Source organism: Mustelus asterias, chromosome 30 (genome assembly GCF_964213995.1).
Source record: "Mustelus asterias chromosome 30, sMusAst1.hap1.1, whole genome shotgun sequence".
NCBI lineage: Eukaryota > Metazoa > Chordata > Chondrichthyes > Carcharhiniformes > Triakidae > Mustelus > Mustelus asterias.
Window position 1 is genome coordinate 18,772,776 of NC_135830.1, and position 21,738 is coordinate 18,794,513.

Sequence of the window (21,738 nt, forward strand, 5' to 3'; positions counted from 1 at the left end):
ATAAAGTTCACTTTTTTATGTGCAGCTCTGGGGAGAGGGGAGAGATAATGTTCACTGTTTTATATTCTGGTCTGGGGGGGGGAGATAATGTTCACTGTTTTATATTTGGGTCTGGGGGATAATGTTCACTGTTTTCTATTCAGGTCTGGGGGGATAATGTTCACTATTTTATATTTTAGTCTGGTGCATAATGCTCACTGTCTGGGGTTTGTTAGCTCAGGTTGATTCTGCCTCACGATGCAGTCTCGGTTGTCATGCTATCATTAAAAGCCCTAATTTCCAATTAGTGACTCAGTTGTCTCTGATGGGATGGAGAATCAGAGTGCGTTTCATGTGCTTCATGGACAGTGACTATTTTGGTTGAATCTTTGAGCAATTTTGTTTGGTTCAATATTGAGAGTGACTTGTTGGATTGCTGGTAATTTTCTAACGGCAGCCCAGCATCATCATTTTGACTATAAACCCGGCCCCAGTGACTGCTTCATTTTTCCAGCACCGTCTGTTTTAATTTTAAAAGAACAAAGAAAATTACAGCACAGGAGCAAGGCCTTTGGCCTTCCAAGCCTGCACCGATTATGCTGCCCGTCTAAACTAAAACCCTCTACCCTTCAGGGGACCATATCCCTTTATTCCCATCCTATTCATGTATTTGTCAAGACGCCCCTTAAAAGTCACTATGCTATCTCTTTCACTACCTCCCCCGGCAGCGGGTTCCAGGCACCCACCACCCTTTGTGTAAAAAAGACTTGCCTCGTACATCCCCTTTAAACCTTGCCCCTCACACCTTAAACCTATGCCCCCTAGTAATTGACTCTTCCTTCCTGGGAAAAAGCTTCTGACTATCCACTCTGTCCATGTCTCTCATAATCTTGTAGACTTCTATCAGGTCACCCCTCAACCTCCGTCGTTCCAGTGAGAACAAACCAAGTTTTTTCAACCTCTCCTCAGAGCTAATGCCCTCCATACCAGGCAACATCCTGGTAAATCTTTTCTGTACCCTCTCCAAAGCCTCCACATCTTTCAAAGAACAAAAGTGGAACTTTAATTTCTGCTTAGTACACAGGTCAATTGATCCTTCCAGGAATGTGTGTGTCTGAGAAGTATACAACTGGAAAACCTTTTCCATTTACCTCCTGCAATGCTACAGTAAATATACATTGTTGTTACTCTGCCAGCAGAGCTGTGGAATTAATTGGATTAAAAAGAGCCCAGCTGGGCAGGATGGGCCAAATGGTTTCCATCTCTCATATATCACTTCCATAAAACAGAATATTCAGTATCGGGAGAAAGAAAATAAAAGAAACCAGTCTCTATGGAATTTACCCAAACACTGTGAACACCTTCAGGGGAGCAGGGAGAGAGGGAAAAGTTTTAAAAACTCGGGGTATTTCCACAGGAGAGCACTGGTTTAAATCAATTTTACAAGTGGAGAATGACAGCACACAAATTCGGAGGAATGTATTTTTAAAAATTAATTAATCTGAATTTAAAAGGGTGGCACGGTAGCACAGTGGTTAGCACTGCTGCTTCACAGCTGCAGGGGCCTGTGTTCGATTCCTGGCTTGGGTCACTGTCTGTGTGGAGTTTGCACATTCTCCTCGTGTCTGCGTGGGTTTCCTCCGGGTGCTCCGGTTTCCTCCCACAGTCCAAAGATGTGCGGGTTAGGTTGATTGGCCATGCTAAAAATTGCCCCTTAGTGTCCTGGGATGTGTAGATTAGAGGGTTTAGTGGGTAAAATATGTAGAGATATTGGGGTAGGGCCTGGGTGGGATTGTGGTCGGTGCAGACCCGATGGGCCGAATGGCCTCTTTCTGTACTGTAGGCTTTCTCTTTTCTCTCTTCTCTTTCTCTGAATTGCACAAAATAATTTTCTATTGTGTCTTTGATTGAAAATGGCGCCACTATTACCCAGGTGCCCCTGCGGTTGCGAAGGTGCCCGATCCATTCCACAGGAGCCTACTGCGCAGGTGCGGTGCTGTGTCTGGAGCATGCGCGGTGTCACTTTACTTTGGAGCCCTGCGGGTGCGGAGGCCGCTCCTTTCAGCGGGTGAGGGTCGGTGGGACAGGGGGGGGGGGGAGGAACGGGGTCGGGGTGGAGAGGGAGGGATGGAATTGGGGTTGGGGAGGGAGGAGTGGGGCCGGGAGTCGGGGTGGGGAGGGAGCGGAGGCTTCGCAAACACCACGCTGTAGGCCGTATGGCCCCTGCAGGTCCCGGGTTTGCAGCTCCCCCCAGGCTTTTTTGCCCGGAACAGGCCCCGGTTATCAGCAGCCATCTTGTTTCAGCGGGGAAGGAGAGCGCATGCGCTGCTGTCGGTGGCGGCTCATAATGGCTTCGGGGGCTCGGTTCGTGTCCATTAGCTTGAGACAATAGGGCGCAGGGCGCATGCGCAGCTATCCAAGACCATCGGAACAAGAAATCATAGAAACCCTACAGTGCAGAAGGAGGCCATTCGGCCCATCGAGTCTGCACCGACCACAATCCCACCCAGGCCCTACCCCCACATATTTTACCCGCTAATCCCTCTAACCTATGCATCCCAGGACTCTAAAGGGCAATTTTTTTAAAAACCTGGCCAATCAACCTAACCCGCACATTCGGAACAGGAGCCCGTCATTCGGCCCATCGAGCTTGCTGCATCATTCAATAAGATCATGTCTACTTTGCTACCCCCACCCCGTCCATACCCTTGACTCTCTTGTGGATCAAAACCTCAGCTTTGAATATATTCAATGACCTGCCTCCAATCCTCACTGGTGAAGACAAAGAGTTCCAAAGATCCAACAACCCGCTGAGAGAAAAGATCTCTCTTCATCTTAACCTTAAATTTGAGATCATAGAAACCCAACAGTGCAGAAAGAGGCCATTTGGCCCATCGAGTCTGCACCAACCACAATCCCACCCAGGCCCTACCCCCATATCCCTACATATTTACCCGCTAATCCCTCTAACCTACCCATCTCAGGGCGCTAAGGGGCAATTTTTTAAGCATGGCCAATCAACCTAACCCGCACATCTTTGGACTGTGGGAGGAAACCGGAGCACCCGGAGGAAACCCACGCAGACACGAGGAGAATGTGCAAACTCCACACAGACAGTGACCCGAGCCGGGAATCGTTTATTTCCTTTAATTTTACTTCATTCCCATATCAGAGAAAAAATCCTTGTACCTTGTCAAGCACCTTATATGTTTCAATAAGGTCTTCTAAACTCAGTCTTCTAAACTCCAATGAGTGCAGACCAAAGCTGCTCCATCTGAAAGACAAAACTCCTAATTTCAGGAATCAACCAACTGGATCTTCTCTGAACTGCTTCCACTGCAATTTTGTCCCAGCTGAAGTAATTCTGTGCCAGGTTAAAGGAGGAGAGAATGTTTTGAATTTCTGTTCTGGACAGATGCTGATGGATTTTGGAAACTCCTTTTACAGGGGGTTAGAAGGAAAGATTTACACACAGCAAACTCAGACCAAAAGAAATGTTTGTCCTGAATTTCTAACCTCGAATGACACCTATAATTTTCATAATTTACAGGGAGAAGATTTGAAGATTGCAGCATTTTTCCTGGGCACCAATCTCTGTGAGATCTCTGCAGCTGTAGACTCCAGGAGGAGATTAAAAATTTGAAAATAGTGAAATTGTTTTGGGGTGAGTGTTACTGAGTATTAATTTAAATTTAGAGCATGCTGTAATTCCATGGATCTCGGGCTATTGTGACCCTTTTACCATGGATGGGGAGGCAATAGTGTAGTGATAGTGTCATTAGATTATTAATACAGGGATCCAGGGCAATATATCCTTTAAAGGAGGAAATCTACCACATCCCCCAGCAATGCAAGCTACTGAGTTCAAGGGCAATGAGTTATGGGCAATAGATGCTGATGCAGCCAGCACATAGAGCAATACAGCACGGAAACAGGCCCTTCGGCCCAACTGATCCATGCCAACCATGGTGCCCTCCCAGCTAGTCCCAATTGCCCGCGTTTGGCCCATATCCCTCTAATCCTTTCCAATCCATGTACTTATCCAAATGCTTTTTAAGTATTGCTGTTGAACCTGCCTCAACCACTTTCTCTGGCAGCTCATTCCATGTACACACCACCCGCTGCGTTAAGAAGTTCCCCCTCGGGTCCCTTTTAAATCTTTCCCCTCTCACCTTAAACCTATGCCCTCTAGTTTTCAATTCCCCTACCCTGGGAAAAAGACTGAGTTCATTCTATCTGTGCCCCTCATGATTTAATACACCTCAATAAGGTCACCCCTCATTTTCCTACGTTTCAAGGAATAAAGTCCTAACCTGGCCAACCACTCCTGATAACTCAGGCCCACTCTTGCTGGCAACATCCTCGTAAATCTTCTTTGCACTCTTTCCAGGTTATCAATGTCTTTCCTATAACAGGTTTATAAAAACTGTACACAATACTCCCAAGTACGGCCTCATAATGTCCCAACTTCTATACTCAGTACCCTGATTGATGAAGGCGAGTGTGCTCAACGCTGTCACCACTCTGTCTACCTATGACGCCATTTTCAACGAACTATATACTTGTACTCCAAGGTCCCTCTGTTCCTCAAAACTCATGGTGTGGAGATGCCGGCGTTGGACTGGGGTAAACACAGTAAGAAGTTTAACAACACCAGGTTAAAGTCCAACAGGTTTATTTGGTAGCAAAAGCCACACAAGCTTTCGGAGCTGCAAGCCCCTTCTTCAGGTGAGTGGGAATTCTGTTCACAAACAGAGCATATAAAGACACAGACTCAATTTACATGAATAATGGTTGGAATGCGAATACTTACAACTAATCAAGTCTTTAAGAAACAAAACAATGTGAGGGGAGAGAGCATCAAGACAGGCTAAAAAGACCCCTCAAAACTCCCCAGGGCCCGACCATTCACTGCATAAGTCCTACCCTGGTTTGACTTTCCAACTCTCACCTATCTGTATCGAAACCCATTTACCAACCCTCGGCCCACTTCCCTAACTGATCAAGATCCCCCTGTAATTTTTGTTAACCACCTTCGCTATCAGCGATACTTCCTAATTTAGTATCATCCGTAAACTTGCCAACCATACCATAGAAACCATAGAAAATTACAGCTCAGAAACAGGCCTTTTGACCCTTCTTGTCTGTGCCGAACCATTTTTCGGCCTAGTCCCACTGACCTGCACTTGGACCATATCCCTCCACACCCCTCTCATCCACGAACCCGTCCAAGTTTTTCTTAAATGTTAAAAGTGACCCCGCATTTACCACTTTATCCGGCAGCTCATTCCACACTCCCACCACTCTCTGCGTGAAGAAGCCCCCCCCTAATATTCCCTTTAAACTTTTCTCCTTTCACCCTTAACCCATGCCCTCTGGTTTTTTTCTCCCCACGCCTCATACCTTGTACATCCATGAATGAATTTTTAAAAAGACTATCCATTGCTCTGTTTCACGTCTCCCCTCCCTGATCAGTGAAATTTGCATGTTCCCGCTGTGTGGGTCTCCTCCGGGTGCTCCGGTTTCCTCCAGCGGTCCAAAGATGTGCACGTTAGGTTGATTGGTCAAGCTAAGTTGCCCCTTAGCGTCCAGGGATGCTTGGTTAGAGGGATTAGTGGGGTACGTATGTGGAATTACGGGGATAGGGCCTGGATGGGATTGTTGTCAGTGCAGACTCGATGGGCTGAATGGTCTCCTTCTGCACTGTGGGATTGTATGGTTTCTATCTCTCTGGTAGTCACGATGTGGCGATGCCGGCGTTGGACTGGGGTGGACACAGTAAGAGTTTTAACAACACCAGGTTAAAGTCCAACAGGTTTATTTGGTAGCAAATACCATTAGCTTTCGGAGCGCTGCTCCTTCGTCAGATGGAGTGGAAATCTGCTCTCAAACAGTGCAAACAGACACAAAATCAAGTTACAGAATACTGATTAGAATGCAAATCCTTACAGCCAGCCAGGTCTTAAAGATACAGACAATGTGAGTGAAGGGAGCACACATGAGGACGGCCTAAACCGGGATGTTGGATTTATGTCACATTATCAGTAACCCCCACAGCTTGCCTCCTGGACTTGCGGGCTGTCCTGTCTGGAGACAATACACATCTCTTTAACCTGTGCTTAATGTTCCCTCCATTCACGTTGTCTGTATCTTTAAGATCTGGTTGGCTGTAGGGATTTGCATTCTAATCAGTATTCTGTAACTTGATTTTGTGTCTCTGTGCCCTGTTTGAGAGCGGATTTCCACTCCATCTGACGAAGGAGCAGCGCTCCGAAAGCTAATGGTATTTGCTACCAAATAAACCTGTTGGACTTTAACCTGGTGTTGTTAAAACTCTTACTGCGTTCTATCTCTCTGCCATTGACTAACTCCCTCTGCCTCTAAACATTGGTGTATTTTAATTGTTATTTCCGCAAGCTACGTCTTGATGAGGTTTCTACCACTTCACAACTCTATTCACTGCTGATTTACCAGCTTAGTCTTACAATGTTCAGGAATTGTTTCTCTTCCACTGGAGATCATTTCCCTCCACTTCTGAGCTTATATTGACCAACAAAATCTGATACTTTTTTATTCCCTGTAATTCATTCTGCACAACCTGAAACGTTAATCTTCTTTCTCTTTCCACAGATACTGCCCGACCCGCTGAGTATTTCGTGAGTTTGCTCTTTTTACTGCTGATTTCCAGCAACCACAATATTTTGTTTTGTCGCAGGTGTTTTTTCACAGAATCGAATCTCAAAACAGAAATGAACCAATGAAGATGAAAAGCTGCAAAAGCTCGAGGTGTGGCAGCATCTCTGAAGAGAGAGAGAGTTAACGTTTGGAATCCGTGACACCCTGTTCCACTCCTGAATTACCTCTAATTCCGCATCCCCTTCCCATGGCACCTTCCTTTCTAATCGTGTGACGCCGACCCCTTTACCTCCTCCCTCCTCACTGTTCAAAGCTCCAAACACTCCTTTCACTTGCACCTCCTTCAATTTGATTTATAATATTTGCTGTTCCCAATACGGCTTCCCCTACACTGGGGAGACTAAACGCAGACTAGGTGACCGCCTTGTGGAACACCTTCACTCTAATATGACCCCCAACCTTCCTGCCGTTGGACATTTCCACTCAGCATCTTGCTCTCGTGCCCACATGTCTGTCCTTGGCCTGCTGCAATGCTCCAGTGAAGCTCAACACAAGCTGGAGGAGCAGCAGCTCATCTTTCGATCGGACACTCCACAGCCCTCGGGACTTAAGATTGAGTTCACAACTTTTAGACTGTGACCTTCCTCCCCCATTTTGAGCCGTTTTATTTTATCCAAGGAAAAATTGACCCAAGAACAAAGAACAAACAAAGAACAACACAGCACAGGAACAGGCCCTTCGGCCCTCCAAACCCGCGCCGCTCCCTGGTCCCAACTAGACCATTCTTTTGTATCCCTCCATTCCCACTCCGTTCATGCGGCTATCTAGATAAGTCTTAAACGTTCCCAGTGTGTCCGCCTCCACCACCTTGCCCGGCAGCGCATTCCAGGCCCCCACCACCCTCTGTGTAAAATACGTCCTTCTAATATCCGTGTTAAACCTCCCCCCCTCTCACCTTGAACCTATGACCCCTCGTGAACTTCACCACCGACCTGGGAAAAAGCTTCCCACCGTTCACCCTATCTATGCCTTTCATAATTTTATTCACCTCTATTAGGTCACCCCTCATCCTCCGTCTTTCCAGTGAGAACAACCCCAGTTTACCCAATCTCTCCTCATAACTAAGCCCTTCCATACCAGGCAACATCCTGGTAAACCTCCTCTGCACTCTCTCTAAAGCCTCCACGTCCTTCCGGTAGTGTGGCGACCAGAACTGGACGCAGTATTCCAAATGCGGCCGAACCAACGTTCTATACAACCGCAACATCAGACCCCAACTTTTATACTCCATGCCCCGTCCTATAAAGGCAAGCATGCCATATGCCTTATTCACTACCTTCTCCACCTGTGACGTCACCTTCAAGGATCTGTGGACTTGCACACCCAGGTCCCTCTGCGTATCTACACCCTTTATGGTTCTGCCATTTATCGTATAGCTCCCCCCCGACGTTAGTTCTACCAAAATGCATCATTTCGCATTCATCTGGATTGAACTCCATCTGCCATTTCTCGGCCCAAATTTCCAGCCTATCTATATCCTTCTGTAGCCTCTGACAATGTCCCTCACTATCTGCAAGTCCGGCCATTTTCGTGTCGACCCAATGCAATCCCCTCCCCACCAACACCACTGGGACATTTGTTATTTGTTCTTAAGTTCTGGGGCGGCACGGTGGCACAGTGGTTAGCACTGCTGCCTCACAGCGCCAGGGACCCGGGTTCAATTCCGGCCTCGGGTCATTGTCTGTCTGGAGTTTGCACATTCTCTCTGTGCGTGAATTCCCTCTGGGTGCGCCCGTTTCCTGCCACAGTCCAAATATGTGCAGGTTAGGTCGATTGGCCATGCTAAATTAACCCTAGTGTCAGGGTGAATCACAGGGTAAATATGTGGGGTTGCAGGAATGGGGCCTGGGTGGGATTATGGTTGGTGCAGAATGGTCTCCTACTGCACTGTAGGGGTTCTATGCTTCAAAAGGATTGTACGAAATTTTCACTGAGTATTGACCACTGTTCTCCTGTTAACACATTCTGCTATCTTACATTTATGACACTATTAGCACCTTCCATAGTCCTTGACACTGCCATTATTGCTTCCTCTGCCTTGTGCCCACACATCCTTGTTACAATCTCTCCGAGCCCCCGCCTATCACTGACCTTCTACTCCGCTCCAACTGCTTCACCCCTATCTTATACAATTTGCACATTCTCCCCGTGTCTGCGTGGGTTTCCTCCGGGTGTTCCGGTTTCCTCCCACAGTCCAAAGATGTGCGGGTTAGGTTGATTGGCCAGTTTAAAAATTGCCCCTTGGTGTCCTAAAATGCGTAGGTTAGAGGGATTAGCGGGTAAAATATGTGGGGGTAGGGCCTGGGTGGGATTGTGGTCGGTGCAGACTCGATGGGCCGAATGGCCTCCTTCAGCACTGTAGGGTTTCTATGAATCCCATCCCAATTCGCCCTCTCTTTAGCTCTAGATAAGAGTAGCACAGATGCGAAATGTTAACCCTGTTTCTCTCTCGGCAGATGCCACCACACCTGCTCCGTGTTTCCCAGGATTTTCTGTTTTTATTTCAGATTTCCAGCGTCTGCAGTACTTGGCTTTTATAATCTAATTTAGAGCGAGCTGAATTGTGTTGGGGGTGGGTGTCAGTTGCAGAGATTGGTTCCTGTTCTCCTGTGTAGATCGTTTTTCGTGCAGGCATGGAATGATTACACTACAGAAGGAGGCCATTGAGTCCATCATGTCCGTATTCTGCAAGAACAAATCAGTTTGTCCAACTCCCATGCCCTTGCGTCATGTTCCTGCATTTCTTTTCCCTTCAGTGGCTAATTCCTTTTGGTTTTCTTGCTTCGTTTTGAGCTGGAGTGGAGAGGAGATAGAATCATTGAGGTTTACAGCATGGAAACAGGCCCTTCGGCCCAACTTGTCCATGCTGCCCTTTTTTTGCCTCACCTTATACAGCTGCAACATAACCTCGCTGTCTTTAAACTCCATCCCTCCAGCAATGAAGGACAAAGTTCCATTTGCCTTCTTAATTACCTGCTGCACCTGCAATTGTGCATGTTTGGCCCATATCCCTCTAAACCCATCGTACCCATGTAATTGTTTAAATGCTTTTTAAAAGATAATTGTACCCGCCCTTATTACTACCTCTGGCAGCTTGTTCCAGACACGCACCACACTCTGTGGGAAACAATTGCCCCTCTGGACCCTTTTGTATCTCTCCCCTCTCACCTTAAACCTATGCCCACTAGTTTTAGACTCCCCTACCTTTGGGAAAAGATATTGACTATCGAGCTGATCTATGCCCCTCGTTATTTTATAGACCTCTATAAGATCACCCCGAAGCCTCCTACACTCCAGGGAAAAAAGTCCCAGTCCATCTGGGGAGGCAAGGGCATCGTGGTATTATCGCAAAACTATTAATCCAGAAACTCAGCTAATGTTCTGGGGAAACCAGGTTCGAATCCCGCCATGGCAGGTGGTGGAATTTGAATTCAGTAAGGAGAAAATATCTGGAATTAAGAATTCACCGATGACCATGAAATAATTGTCGGAAAAACCCACCTGGTTCATTAATGTCCTTTAGGGAAGGAAATCTGCCATCCTTACGTGGTCTGGCCTATCTGTGACTCCAGATCCACAGCAATGTGGTTGACACTCGCTGCGCTTGGGCAAGCCAGCGACGCCCGTGTCCTACGAATGACTAAAAAAAAGCCCCTCCTTGTAATGTAAAACATCAAGTCCCGTTAGCACCCGAGTAAATCTTTTCTGCACTCTTTCTAGTTTAAGAACATAAGAACTAGGAGCAGGAGTAGGCCATCTGGCCCCTCGAGCCTGCCCCGCCATTCAATAAGATCATGGCTGATCATCTCAGCTCCACTTACCCGCCCGCTCAACCATAACCCTCAATTCCTTTACTGTTCAAAAATGTATCTATCCTTGCCTTAAAAACATTCAGTGAGGTAGCCTCAACTGCTTCACTGCGCAGGGAACTCCACAGATTCACAACCCTTTGTGTGAAGAAGTTCCTCCTCAACTCAGTCCTAAATCTGCTCCCCCTTATTTTGAGGCCATGCCCCCTAGTTTCACCCGCCAGTGGAAACAACTTCCCTGCTTCTATCTTATCTATTCCCTTCATAATCTTGTATGTTTCTATAGGATTTCCCCTCATTCTTCTGGATTCCAATGAGTATAGCCCCAGTCTACTCAGTCTCTCCTCATAAGGGGCTGCTGCCCGGTGGATCCAGAACTGGCTTGCCCAAAGGAGGCAGAGAGTGGGTATAGATGGGTCTTTTTCTAAATGGAGGTCGGTCACTAGTGGAGTGCCCCAGCGATCTGTTCTGGGACCCTTGCTGTTTGTCATTTTCATAAATGACCTGGATGAGGAAGTGGAGGGATGGGTTGGTAAGTTTGCCGACGACACGAAGGTTGGTGGGGTTGTGGATAGTCTGGAGGGATGTCAGAAGTTACAGAGGGACATAGATAGGATGCAAGACTGGGCGGACAAGTGGCAGATGGACTTCAACCCAGATAAATGCGTCGTGGTCCACTTTGGTAGGTCAAATGGGATGAAGGAGTACAATATAAAGGGAAAGACTCTTAGTACTGTCGAGGATCAGAAGGACCTTGGGGTCCGGGTCCATAGGACTCTAAAATCGGCCCCGCAGGTGGAGGAGGTGGTTAAGAAGGCGTATGGTGTGCTGGCCTTTATCAATCGAGGGATTGAGTTTAGGAGTCCGGGGATAATGATGCAGCTATATAAGACCCTCGTCAGACCCCACTTGGAGTACTATGCTCAGTTCTGGTCGCCTCACTATAGGAAGGATGTGGAAAAGATTGAAAGGGTGCAGAGGAGATTTACAAGGATGTTGCCTGGATTGAGTGGCATGCCTTATGAGGATATGCTGAGGGAGCTCGGTCTTTTCTCCTTGGAGAGATGAAGGATGAGAGGAGACCTAATAGAGGTGTATAAGATGTTGAGAGGCATAGATCGGGTGGACTCTCAGAGGCTTTTTCCCAGGGTGGAAATGGCTGCTACGAGAGGACACAGGTTTAAGATGCTGGGGGTTAGGTACAGGGGAGAGGTTAGGGGTAAGTTTTTCACGCAGAGGGTGGTGAGCGAGTGGAATCGGCTGCCGTCAGTGGTGGTGGAGGCGAACTCAATAGGGTCTTTTAAGAGACTCCTGGATGAGTACATGGAGCTTAATAGGATGGAGGGTTCTAGGTAGGTCAAGAAGGTAGGGATATGTTCGGCACAACTTGTGGGGCCAAAGGGCCTGTTTGTGCTGTAGCTTTTCTTTGTTCTATAAGCCAACCCTGTCAACTCTGGAATCAACCTCATGAATCTCCTCTGCACCCACTCCAGTGCCAGTATATCCTTTCTCAAGTAAGGAGACTAAAACTGTACACCGTACTCCAGGTGTGGCCTCACCAGCACCTTTCACAGCTGCAACATAACCTCGCTGTTTTTAAACTCCTTCCCTCCAGCAATGAAGGACAAAATTCCATTTGCCTTCTTAATTACCTGCTGCACCTGCAAACCAACTCCTTGAGATTCCTGCACAGCAGCATGCTGCAATTTTTTACCATTTAACTAATAGTCCATTTTGCTGTTATTCCTACCAAAATGGATGACCTCACATTTACCAACATTGTACTCCATCTGCCAGACCCTCGCCACTCACTTAGACTATCTATATCCCTTTGCAGACTTTCAGCGTCCTCAGCACACTTTGCTCTGCCACTCATCTTAGTGTCATCTGCCAATTTTGACACTCTACACTTGGTCCCCAACTCCAAATCATCTATGTAAATCGTAAACAATTGTGGTCCCAACACTGATCTCTGAGGCACACCACTAGTCACTGATCGCCAACCAGAAAAACACCCATTTACCCCCACTCTTTGCTTTCTGTTAGTTAACCAATCCTCTATCCATACTAATACATAACCCGCAACACCGTGCGCCTTTATCTTATGCAGCAGTCTTTGGTGCGGCACCTTGTCAAATGCCTTCTGGAAATCCAGATACACCACATCCACAGGTTCCCCACTGTCCACTGCACATGCAATGTTCTCAAAGAATTATATCCTTTCTATAATCGGCTGACCAGAACTGTATGAAGTATTCCAAGTGTGGCCTTAACAACGTCTTGTACAACTTCAACAAGACATCCCAACTCCTGTATTCAATGTTCTGACCAATGAAACCAAGCATGCCGAATGCCTTCTTCACCACTCTGTCCACCTGTGAATCCACTTTCAAGGAGCTATGAACATGTACCCTTAGATCTCTTTGTTCTATAACTCTCCCCAACATCCTACCATTAACTGAGTAAGTCCTGCCCTGGTTCAATCTCCCAAAATGCATCACCTCGCATTTATGTAAATTAAACTCCACCTGCCATTCATCCAGCCCACTTGATCAAGATCCTGTTGCAATCCTCGATAACCTTCTTCACTGTCCACTCTGCCACTAATCTTGGTGTCACCTGGATGGAGGAGAAGCTGCTGGGTTTAACCCTGAGGACTTTGGTATCCAGTAGAGACCAGCAGTTTCCCGTGTGAAATTGTCTGGGGAGGTAAATCCGAGGGGAGATTGGATTGCTCAGTGGACACGGTCCATACACAGGAAAAGAGTGTTCTTTCAGGAACTAGTATCTCCATAAATGTTTTTAATCTATTTTGCATCTTTTAAAATTTATTTTTGTGATTTGGGTGTCATTAACTAGACCAGGAGCAAATATTCTCCATCCCCAGTTACCTGTGGAGAAGATGGTCTTTAGAATCTAGAAGGCTGAGGGGGGATCTTATAGAGACCTATAAGATAATGAAGGGGCTGGATAGGGTAGAGGTGGAGAGATTCTTTCCACTTAGAAAGGAAGTTAGAACTAGAGGACACAGCCTCAAAATAAAGGGGGGTCAGTTTAGGACAGAGTTGAGGAGGAACTTCTTCTCTCAGAGGGTGGTGAATCTCTGGAATTCTCTGCCCACTGAAGTGGTGGAGGCTACCTCGTTAAATATGTTTAAATCACGGATAGATGGATTCCTGATCGGTAAGGGAATTAGGGGTTATGGGGATCAGGCGGGTAAGTGGAACTGATCCACTTCAGATCAGCCATGATCTTATTGAATGGCGGGGCAGGCTCGAGGGGCCAGATGGCCTACTCCTGCTCCTATTTCTTATGTTCTTATGTCTTTGATCGTCTTGGACTGCTGCTTGGTAGGGGGGGGGTTACAGGATTTTCAGACAGTGATGATGAAGGAATGGTGACATCTGTCCAAATCAATAACAAGATTTATTTATATCACACTTTTAACGTTTCAAACCAACACGTCACACTGAGCCACATAAGGAAATATTCGGGCAGGTGATCTGAAGTTGCTTATAGGGTTTGGTCCTTCACCGCACTAACTCTCTCGACCAGTGACTTGTGTCTTCCCTGAGACAATCCCAACAGTTTTCATGGTCACTTTTTCCGAGTGCCGGCCCCACAAATTGCCAGATTCGTTCAGTTCAATTTCACAAGCTGCCTTTGCGTTTTTGTGGGTTCTCTCACACTCCCTTTTTCCAATTTCAGGAAACCGAAACCAAACATCGCATCGGGTCTGACAGAGTCACCCAATTTATCGCCATCTGAATATCACCGTCACGCTGTGACCATGGAAGAAAAAAGCACCGTTCACAGCGGAGAGGAACTGTACATATGCTCTGGGTGTGGACAAGCTTTCAACTTTACCCCCAGCATGGAGAGACACAAGGACACAAGCAGCATGGAGAAACCCTGGAACTGTGAGGACTGTGAGAAAGTATTCAATTATTCTGTTAAGCTGGAAACTCAGCAGCACATTCACACTGGAGACAGGCCGTTTATCTGCTCTGTGTGTGGGAAGGGATTTACTCGATCATCCCACCTGCTGAGACACCAGTGTGTTCACACTGGGGAGAGGCCATTCACCTGCTCCATATGCGGGAAGGGATTCACTCGATCAGGCCACCTCGTGGACCACCAGCGGGTTCACACCGAGGAGAGACCATTTCAGTGCCCACACTGTGGGAAGTGCTATAAAAGTTCTGGAGAACTGATGCGCCATCAACTTGTTCACACCGACGAGAGACCGTTCAGGTGCTCTCACTGCGGGACTGCGTTCAAGCGATCATCTGACCTCACTGAACACCAGCGGATTCACACTGGGGAGAGGCCGTTCGTCTGCATGGAGTGTGGGAAGGGATTCACTAAGTCATCCAGATTACTGAGACACCAGCGAGTTCACACTGACGAGAGACCATTCAGATGCTCTCACTGCGGGACTGGGTTCAAGCGATCGTCTGACCTCACTGAACACCAGCGGATTCACACTGGGGAGAGGCCGTTCGTCTGCATGGAGTGTGGGAAAGGGTTCGCCAAGTCATCCAGGTTGCTGACACACCAGCGAGTTCACCACGAGGAGAGACCGTTCACCTGTCCCGAGTGTGGGAAGGGATTCAATTATTCGTCCAACCTGCTGACACACCAGCGGGTTCACACCGGGGAGAGGCCGTTCACCTGCTCAGTGTGTGGGAAGGGATTTTCCCAGTCATTCAGCTTGTTGAAACACCAGCGGGTTCACACCGGGGAGAGGCCGTTCATCTGCTCAGTGTGTGGGAAGGGATTCACCCAGTCATTCAGCTTGCTGAGACACCAGCGAGTTCACACTCGGGTGAAGCTGTTCACCTACCCTGTGTGGGGGAATGGATTCACTTGTTCATTCCAGTCTGTTCACACTGAGGAAAGAACCTGTGTTCCATCAACTGATTCGCACTGACCAGGTACTGTTCAGGTGCTCTCATTGTGGGGCAAGTTCAGGGAATCATCTGAACTCACTGTACACCAGGGATTTCGCACTGCAGTGAAGGCATTAACCTGCAGAGCAAACACAGCAACATTCTGTGCAGAGAGGGGTTTAAAAAAAAAAGGAAGACCTCCTTTCAAACCTTTTTTAAAATTAATTTCTCGGATGTGGGCCATCCCTAATTGCCCCTAAATGGATTCCTAGGCCTGCTTTGGGCCTGGTCAAACGTGCCATCAACAGGCGCAAGCAGTAGGTGACCGCAGTTGTTGTCCGATTCGACTGTCCACCCCTCTACCACTGCTACGTTCACAGCCAAGTTTCCTTGGAAAAGGAGCGTGTGGTGTCTACTGGCACCGACAAGGCTTTCCATGCCCATTGGGCACCGTGGGGCCTGGGGTTGCCTTATCAACCCTTTTAATCACATTTGATTCGGACAATAAGCCGTAGGAGCAGAATTAGGCCACTCGGCCCATCGAGTCTGCTCTGCCATTCAATCATGGCTGATATTTTTCTGATCCCCATTCTCCTGCCTTTTCCCATCCCCATTTTCCTGCCTTGTCCCACCCCCATTTTCCTGCCTTGTCCCCATAACCCCTGATCCCCTTATTAATCAAGAACCTATCTATCTCTGTCTTAAAGACACCCAATGACCTGGCCTCCACAGCCTTCTGCGGCAAAGAGTTCCACAGATTCACCACCCTCTGGCTGAAGAAATTCCTCCTCATCTCTGTTTTAAAGGATCGTCCCTTTAGCCTGAGGTTGTTCCCTCTGGTTCTAGTTTTTCCCACTAGTGGAAACATCCTCTCCACGTCCACTCTATCCAGGCCTCGCAGTATCCTGTAAGTTTCAATAAGATCCCCCCTCATCCTTCTAAACTCCAACGAGTGCAGACCCAGAGTCCTCAACCGTTCCTCACACGACGAGCTCTTCATTCCAAGGATCATTCTTGTGAACCTCCCCTCTGATCCCTTTCCAAGGCCAGCACATTCTCCCTTAGAAATGGGGCCTGGAACTGCCCACAGTACTCCAAATGGGGTCTGCCAGAGTCTTATACAGCCTCAGAAGTACATCCCTGCTCTTGTATTCTAGCCCTCTCGACATGAATGCTAATATTGCATTTGCCTTTCTAACTGCCGACTGAACCTGCATGTTAACCTTTAGAGAATCTTGAACAAGGACTCCCAAGTCCCTTTGTGCTTCTGATTTCCTAAACATTTCCCCATTTAGTAATTAGTCTGTGCCTCTATTCCTCCTTCCAAAGTGCATCACCTTACACTTTTCCACATTGTATTGCATCTGCCGCTTCTTTGCCCACTCTCCTAGCCTGTCCAAGTCCTTCTGCAGCCCCCCTGCTTCCTCAATACTATCTGTCCCTCTGCATATATTTGTAATGTTTTAAGTTTAATTTGTGATTTGTTTAAGGTCTTGTCCCTTTAAGGGGCTGCCTCCTCCTTTTGTCCCTCAATTTATTTGATTTGGTTAATTAATTATGTTTTTCCCTGAAATAGGAAGAAACACAGTGATTGGATTTTGCTGCAAGTCACATCCAGGACAGAAACGTATGCTTATGGGGTCTGTTTCTGCTGATGTTCATAGAATTCTTACAGAGCAGGTTAATAAACTCCAGCCCAGTTATAGTTATTAATATTCTGGATATAAGTCAAATAAATAAGATGTGTGTTAAACACACGTGTGCTGAGTGTTTTTTATTATCTCTGACACCAGTTAGGGGATTGAAAGGGAAGGATTTACACATCAGTCAGTTCCAATTGAAAGGCTCTCCCTCTCCTCCACCCTCTCCATCCAAGTGTGAGAAGCTCATGGAGTTTCTTTGTCACTAAGATTGAGACAATCTGATCAGGTGCTTCTGCTGCTTCACTCCCTCCCGCAGGGCCAAATTGCCTCTGAAGTTTTTTTCCCCCACACAAACCAAAAACCCTCCCTTTCTCTAGTTTCTCTCCAATTTGGGTTTGTGCAAACCCGTGATCACCACACATGTGAGGCTCCTTGAGAGACTGCAGAGGAGATTTACCAGAATGGGTCCAGGGATGCAGGTTTAAAGTTACAGCGTTAGGCTGGAGATTATTGGGTTGGAGCAAAGTCGACTGAGGGGAGTTTAGAAGAAGGAGCGGAGATCTAATTGAGGTATTTAAGGTGTTAAAAGGGATTGACAGGTTAGACGTGGAGAGGATGTTCCCCCTTGTTAAACATTTTGCAATGAGAGGCCATAGTTTTAGGTCAAGGAGTGGCAGATTTAAATAGACAGGAGGAGGAATTACTTCACTTAGAATCGTGAGTCTGTGTAATTCTCTACCCCGGATCGAAGTGGAGGCTGAAACAAGTTTATCGGATGATGGAGTAGGATTGAAGGGCTGAACGGCCCATTCTAGCTCCAGGTTCTGAAGGAAGCATTGTTCCCCCTACAAAGATGGCGGTCGCGCATGCGTCCGGCTGCAAGTTGCCCCTAATAAAGATGGCGTCCGCCAACTCGGGCCGAATAGGAGGAGCTGCGGCCGCGTTCATTGCAAATGGACCCGGTACATTTGCTTTCGGGGGCTTGCTGTTTACAGAACGCGTTTAAGAAAACTCCCGGCCCGCCCCGCCCCCCCCGTTTCTTCACACCCTCCGCACCGAAAGCCTGATCCTCTGCGGTTGCCATCACCCACACTGCGCATGCTTCAATTGCAGCCCGTCCTCGCCCCCTCATTCACTCCGATTGGTTGGAGAACCAGGAGCTTCACCCGCGCTCGGTCCTCCAGCCCCGCCCCTCATTCACTCCGATTGGTTGGAGGACCAGCCAATCCCCGCAAGGTCCTCCAGCCCCGCCCCCTCTTCCTATTGGTCCGGAGCTGCCGTCAATCAGTGCCCGGGTGATGTGGAGCATGCGCAGTGTCATTGCTGACCTTGGCGCTTGTTTGTCCCGGAGAAGTGGAGTCCATAGAAACCCCACAGCACAGAAAGAGGCCATTCGGCCCATCGAGTCTGCACCGACCACAATCCCACCCAGGCCCCACCCCCATATCCCTACATATTTACCCACTAATCCCTCTGGGTTAGCGTTAGGCGGTGGCTGGGAGGATTTGGAAACACTTTGTGGATCCGCAAACCCTTCAGAATCATTGTCAGCTCCCTGGTTTGCAGCTGCGGGGCTTCTCCCTCCCTCCCAGGAACAGGCCCAGGTTAACGGCCCCATCCTGGCTCAGCCACTGGAGGATGGTTCACATCAGAGGATGGGGGAGGGGGACAATAAATAAGAGGTTATATTGCATGCATATGGCATGCTTGCCTTTATAGGACGGGGCATAGAGTATAAAAGTTGGGGTCTGATGTTGCAGATGTATAGAACGTTGGTTCGGCCGCATTTGGAATACTGCGTCCAGTTCTGGTCGCCACACTACCAGAAGGACGTGGAGGCTTTGGAGAGAGTACAGAGGAGGTTTACCAGGATGTTGCCTGGTATGGAGGGGCTTGGTTATGAGGAGAGATTGGGGAAACTGGGGTTGTTCTCCTTGGAAAGACGGAGGATGAGGGGAGACTTAATAGAGGTGTATAAAATTATGAAAGGCATAGATAGGGTGAACGGTGGGAAGCTTTTCCCCGGGTCGGTGGTGACGTTCACGAGGGGTCATAGGTTCAAGGTGAAGGGGGGGAGGTTTAACACAGATATCAGAAGGACATATTTTACACAGGGTCGTGGGGGCCTGGAATGTGTTGCCGGGCAAGGTGGTGGAGGCGGACACACTGGGAACATTTAAGACTTATCTAGACAGCTATATGAACGGAGTGGGAATGGAGGGATACAAAAGAATGGTCTAGTTTGGACCAGGGAGCGGCGCGGGCTAATTGTTCTTTGTTTCTCGTTTCAAGGCTTCATTCTATGATCATCTTGCTGGTGCCAGTACAGAGCGAGACTGCGGATAGTTGGGAACCTGTCTCGGGGGCAGGGAATTCAGATGGTGTTCGTGGAAGTGGAAATGAATAGGGTTGGGAAGCATTTTCCGATCAGGGCCAGTGTGATCTCCTGGACTCGTTTCGATCGCCACAGGGGGTCGGAGAGGAATTTCCCAGATTTTGTTTCCCCATATTGGCCCTGGGGTTTTTCACTCTGGGTTTTCGCCTCTCCCTGGAGATCACATGGTCTGGAATGGGGGGGTGGGGGTGAGTTAATAGGTTGTGATGAACAAAGCATCGTAGCTGTGGGGGACAGCTCGGTGGATAGGATATTAGGATGTAGATAGGCTGGAAAATTGGGCGGGGATCCTGGATTCAGGATTCAATCCTGGACCGGGGAGCGGCGCGGGCTTGGAGGGCCGAAGGGCCTGTTCCTGTGCTGTATTGTTCTTTGTTCTTTGTTACACTTTGGCCTCAAATCAATGAGGGAAAAACCCCCCACATCATTCACAGTGAATAGTAACCTGACACATATTCTTTTGGGTCACTAAACCCGAGGCTTCAACTCACCATCCAAACCTGGAGTCACAAGAGGATACCCAACGCCATGGAGAAACCATAGAAATGTGGGGACTGTAGGAAGGGATTCAATTACCCATCTGCATTCTGATATTCATCGTCGCATTCACACCGGAGAGAGGCCGTTCACCTGCTCGAGTGTGGGAAAGGATTTGCTTACTCATCCAGCCTCTATACACACCAGCGTGTTCACAGCCAGTGGGCTGACGAATGGCAGATGGAGTTTAATTTAGACAAATGCGGGGTGATGCATTTTGGTAGATTGAACCAGGGCAGGACTTACTCAGTTAATGGTAGGGCGTTGGGGAGAGCTACAGAACAAAGAGATCTCGGGGTACATGTTCATAGCTCCTTGAAAGTGGAGTCACAGGTGGACAGAGTGGTGAAGAAGGCATTTGGCATGCTTGGTTTCATCGGTCAGAACATTGAATACAGGAGTTGGGACAAAGAACAAAGAACAATACAGCACAGGAACAGGCCCTTCGGCCCTCCAAGCCCGCGCCGCTCCCCGGTCCAGGATTGAATCCTGAATCCAGGATCCCCGCCCAATTTTCCAGCCTATCTACATACCAATATCCTATCCACCGAGCTGTCCCTCACAGCTACGATGCTTTGTTCATTACAACCTATTAACTTACCCCCACCCCCCCATTCCAGACCATGTGATCTCCAGGGAGAGGCGAAAACCCAGAGTGAAAAACCCCAGGGCCAATATGGGGAAAGAAAATCTGGGAAATTCCTCTCCGACCCCCTGAGGCGATCGAAACGAGTCCAGGAGATCACAATGGCCCTGATCACAAAATGCTTCCCAACCCTAGTCATTTCCACTTCCACGAACACCATATGAATTCCCTGCCCCCGAGACAGGTTCCCAACTATCCGCAGTCTCACTCTGTACTGGCACCAGCAAGATGATCATAGAATGAAGCCTTGAAACGAGAAACCAGGAACAATTAGCCCGCGCCGCTCCCTGGTCCAAACTAGACCACTCTTTTGTATCCCTCCATTCCCACTCCGTTCATATAGCTGTCTAGAGAAGTCTTAAACGTTCCCAGTGTGTCCGCCTCCACCACCTTGCCCGGCAACCCATTCCAGGCCCCCACGACCCTCTGTGTGAAATATGTCCTTCTGCTATCTGTGTTAAACCTCCCCCCCTTCACCTTGAACCTATGACCCCTCGTGAACGTCACCACCGACCCGGGGAAAAGCTTCCCACCGTTCACCCTATCTATGCCTTTCATAATTTTATACACCTCTATTAAGTCTCCCCTCATCCTCCGTCTTTCCAAGGAGAACAACCCCAGTTTCCCCAATCTCTCCTCATAAATAAGCCCTTCCATACCAGGCAACATCCTGGTAAACCTCCTCTGTACTCTCTCCAAAGCCTCCACGTCCTTCTGGTAGTGTGGCGACCAGAACTGGACGCAGTATTCCAAATGCGGCCGAACCAACGTTCTATACATCTGCAACATCAGACCCCAACTTTTATACTCTATGCCCCGTCCTATAAAGGCAAGCATGCCATATGCCTTCTTCACCACCTTCTCCACCTGTGACGTCTTGTTGAAGTTGTACAAGACATTGGTAAGGCCACACTTGGAATACTGTGTGCAATTCTGGTCACCCTATTATAGAAAGGATATTATTAAACTAGAAAGAGTGCAGAAAAGATTTACCAGGATGCTACTGGGACTTGATGGATTGAGTTATAAGGAGAGGCTGGATAGACTGGGACATTTTTCTCTGGAGCGTCGGAAGGGGTGATCTTATAGAGGTCTATAAAATAATGAGGGGCACAGATCAGCGAGATAGTCAATATCTTTT

At 48.0% G+C, this 21,738-nt stretch overlaps 1 protein-coding gene across 4 annotated transcripts; it reads left to right on the plus strand.

Annotated features, from left to right (window-relative positions):
* Positions 1 to 1,988: 1,988 nt before the first annotated feature.
* Positions 1,989 to 17,126, plus strand: LOC144480778 (uncharacterized). 4 transcript variants are annotated; one of them, XM_078200361.1, is made up of 5 exons: positions 1,992 to 2,047; positions 3,530 to 3,643; positions 6,610 to 6,635; positions 14,193 to 15,421; positions 16,953 to 17,126. In XM_078200361.1, the coding sequence occupies exon 4, from the start codon at positions 14,275 to 14,277 to the stop codon at positions 15,415 to 15,417; it is 1,143 nt and encodes a 380-aa protein (XP_078056487.1). In that variant the 5' UTR covers positions 1,992 to 2,047; positions 3,530 to 3,643; positions 6,610 to 6,635; positions 14,193 to 14,274; the 3' UTR covers positions 15,418 to 15,421; positions 16,953 to 17,126. The 4 variants fall into 4 exon arrangements, with proteins under 4 accessions (XP_078056488.1, XP_078056487.1, XP_078056486.1 ...); XM_078200360.1 differs by having other exon boundaries at positions 14,193 to 17,126; XM_078200363.1 differs by lacking the exon at positions 6,610 to 6,635.
* Positions 17,127 to 21,738: the final 4,612 nt, after the last annotated feature.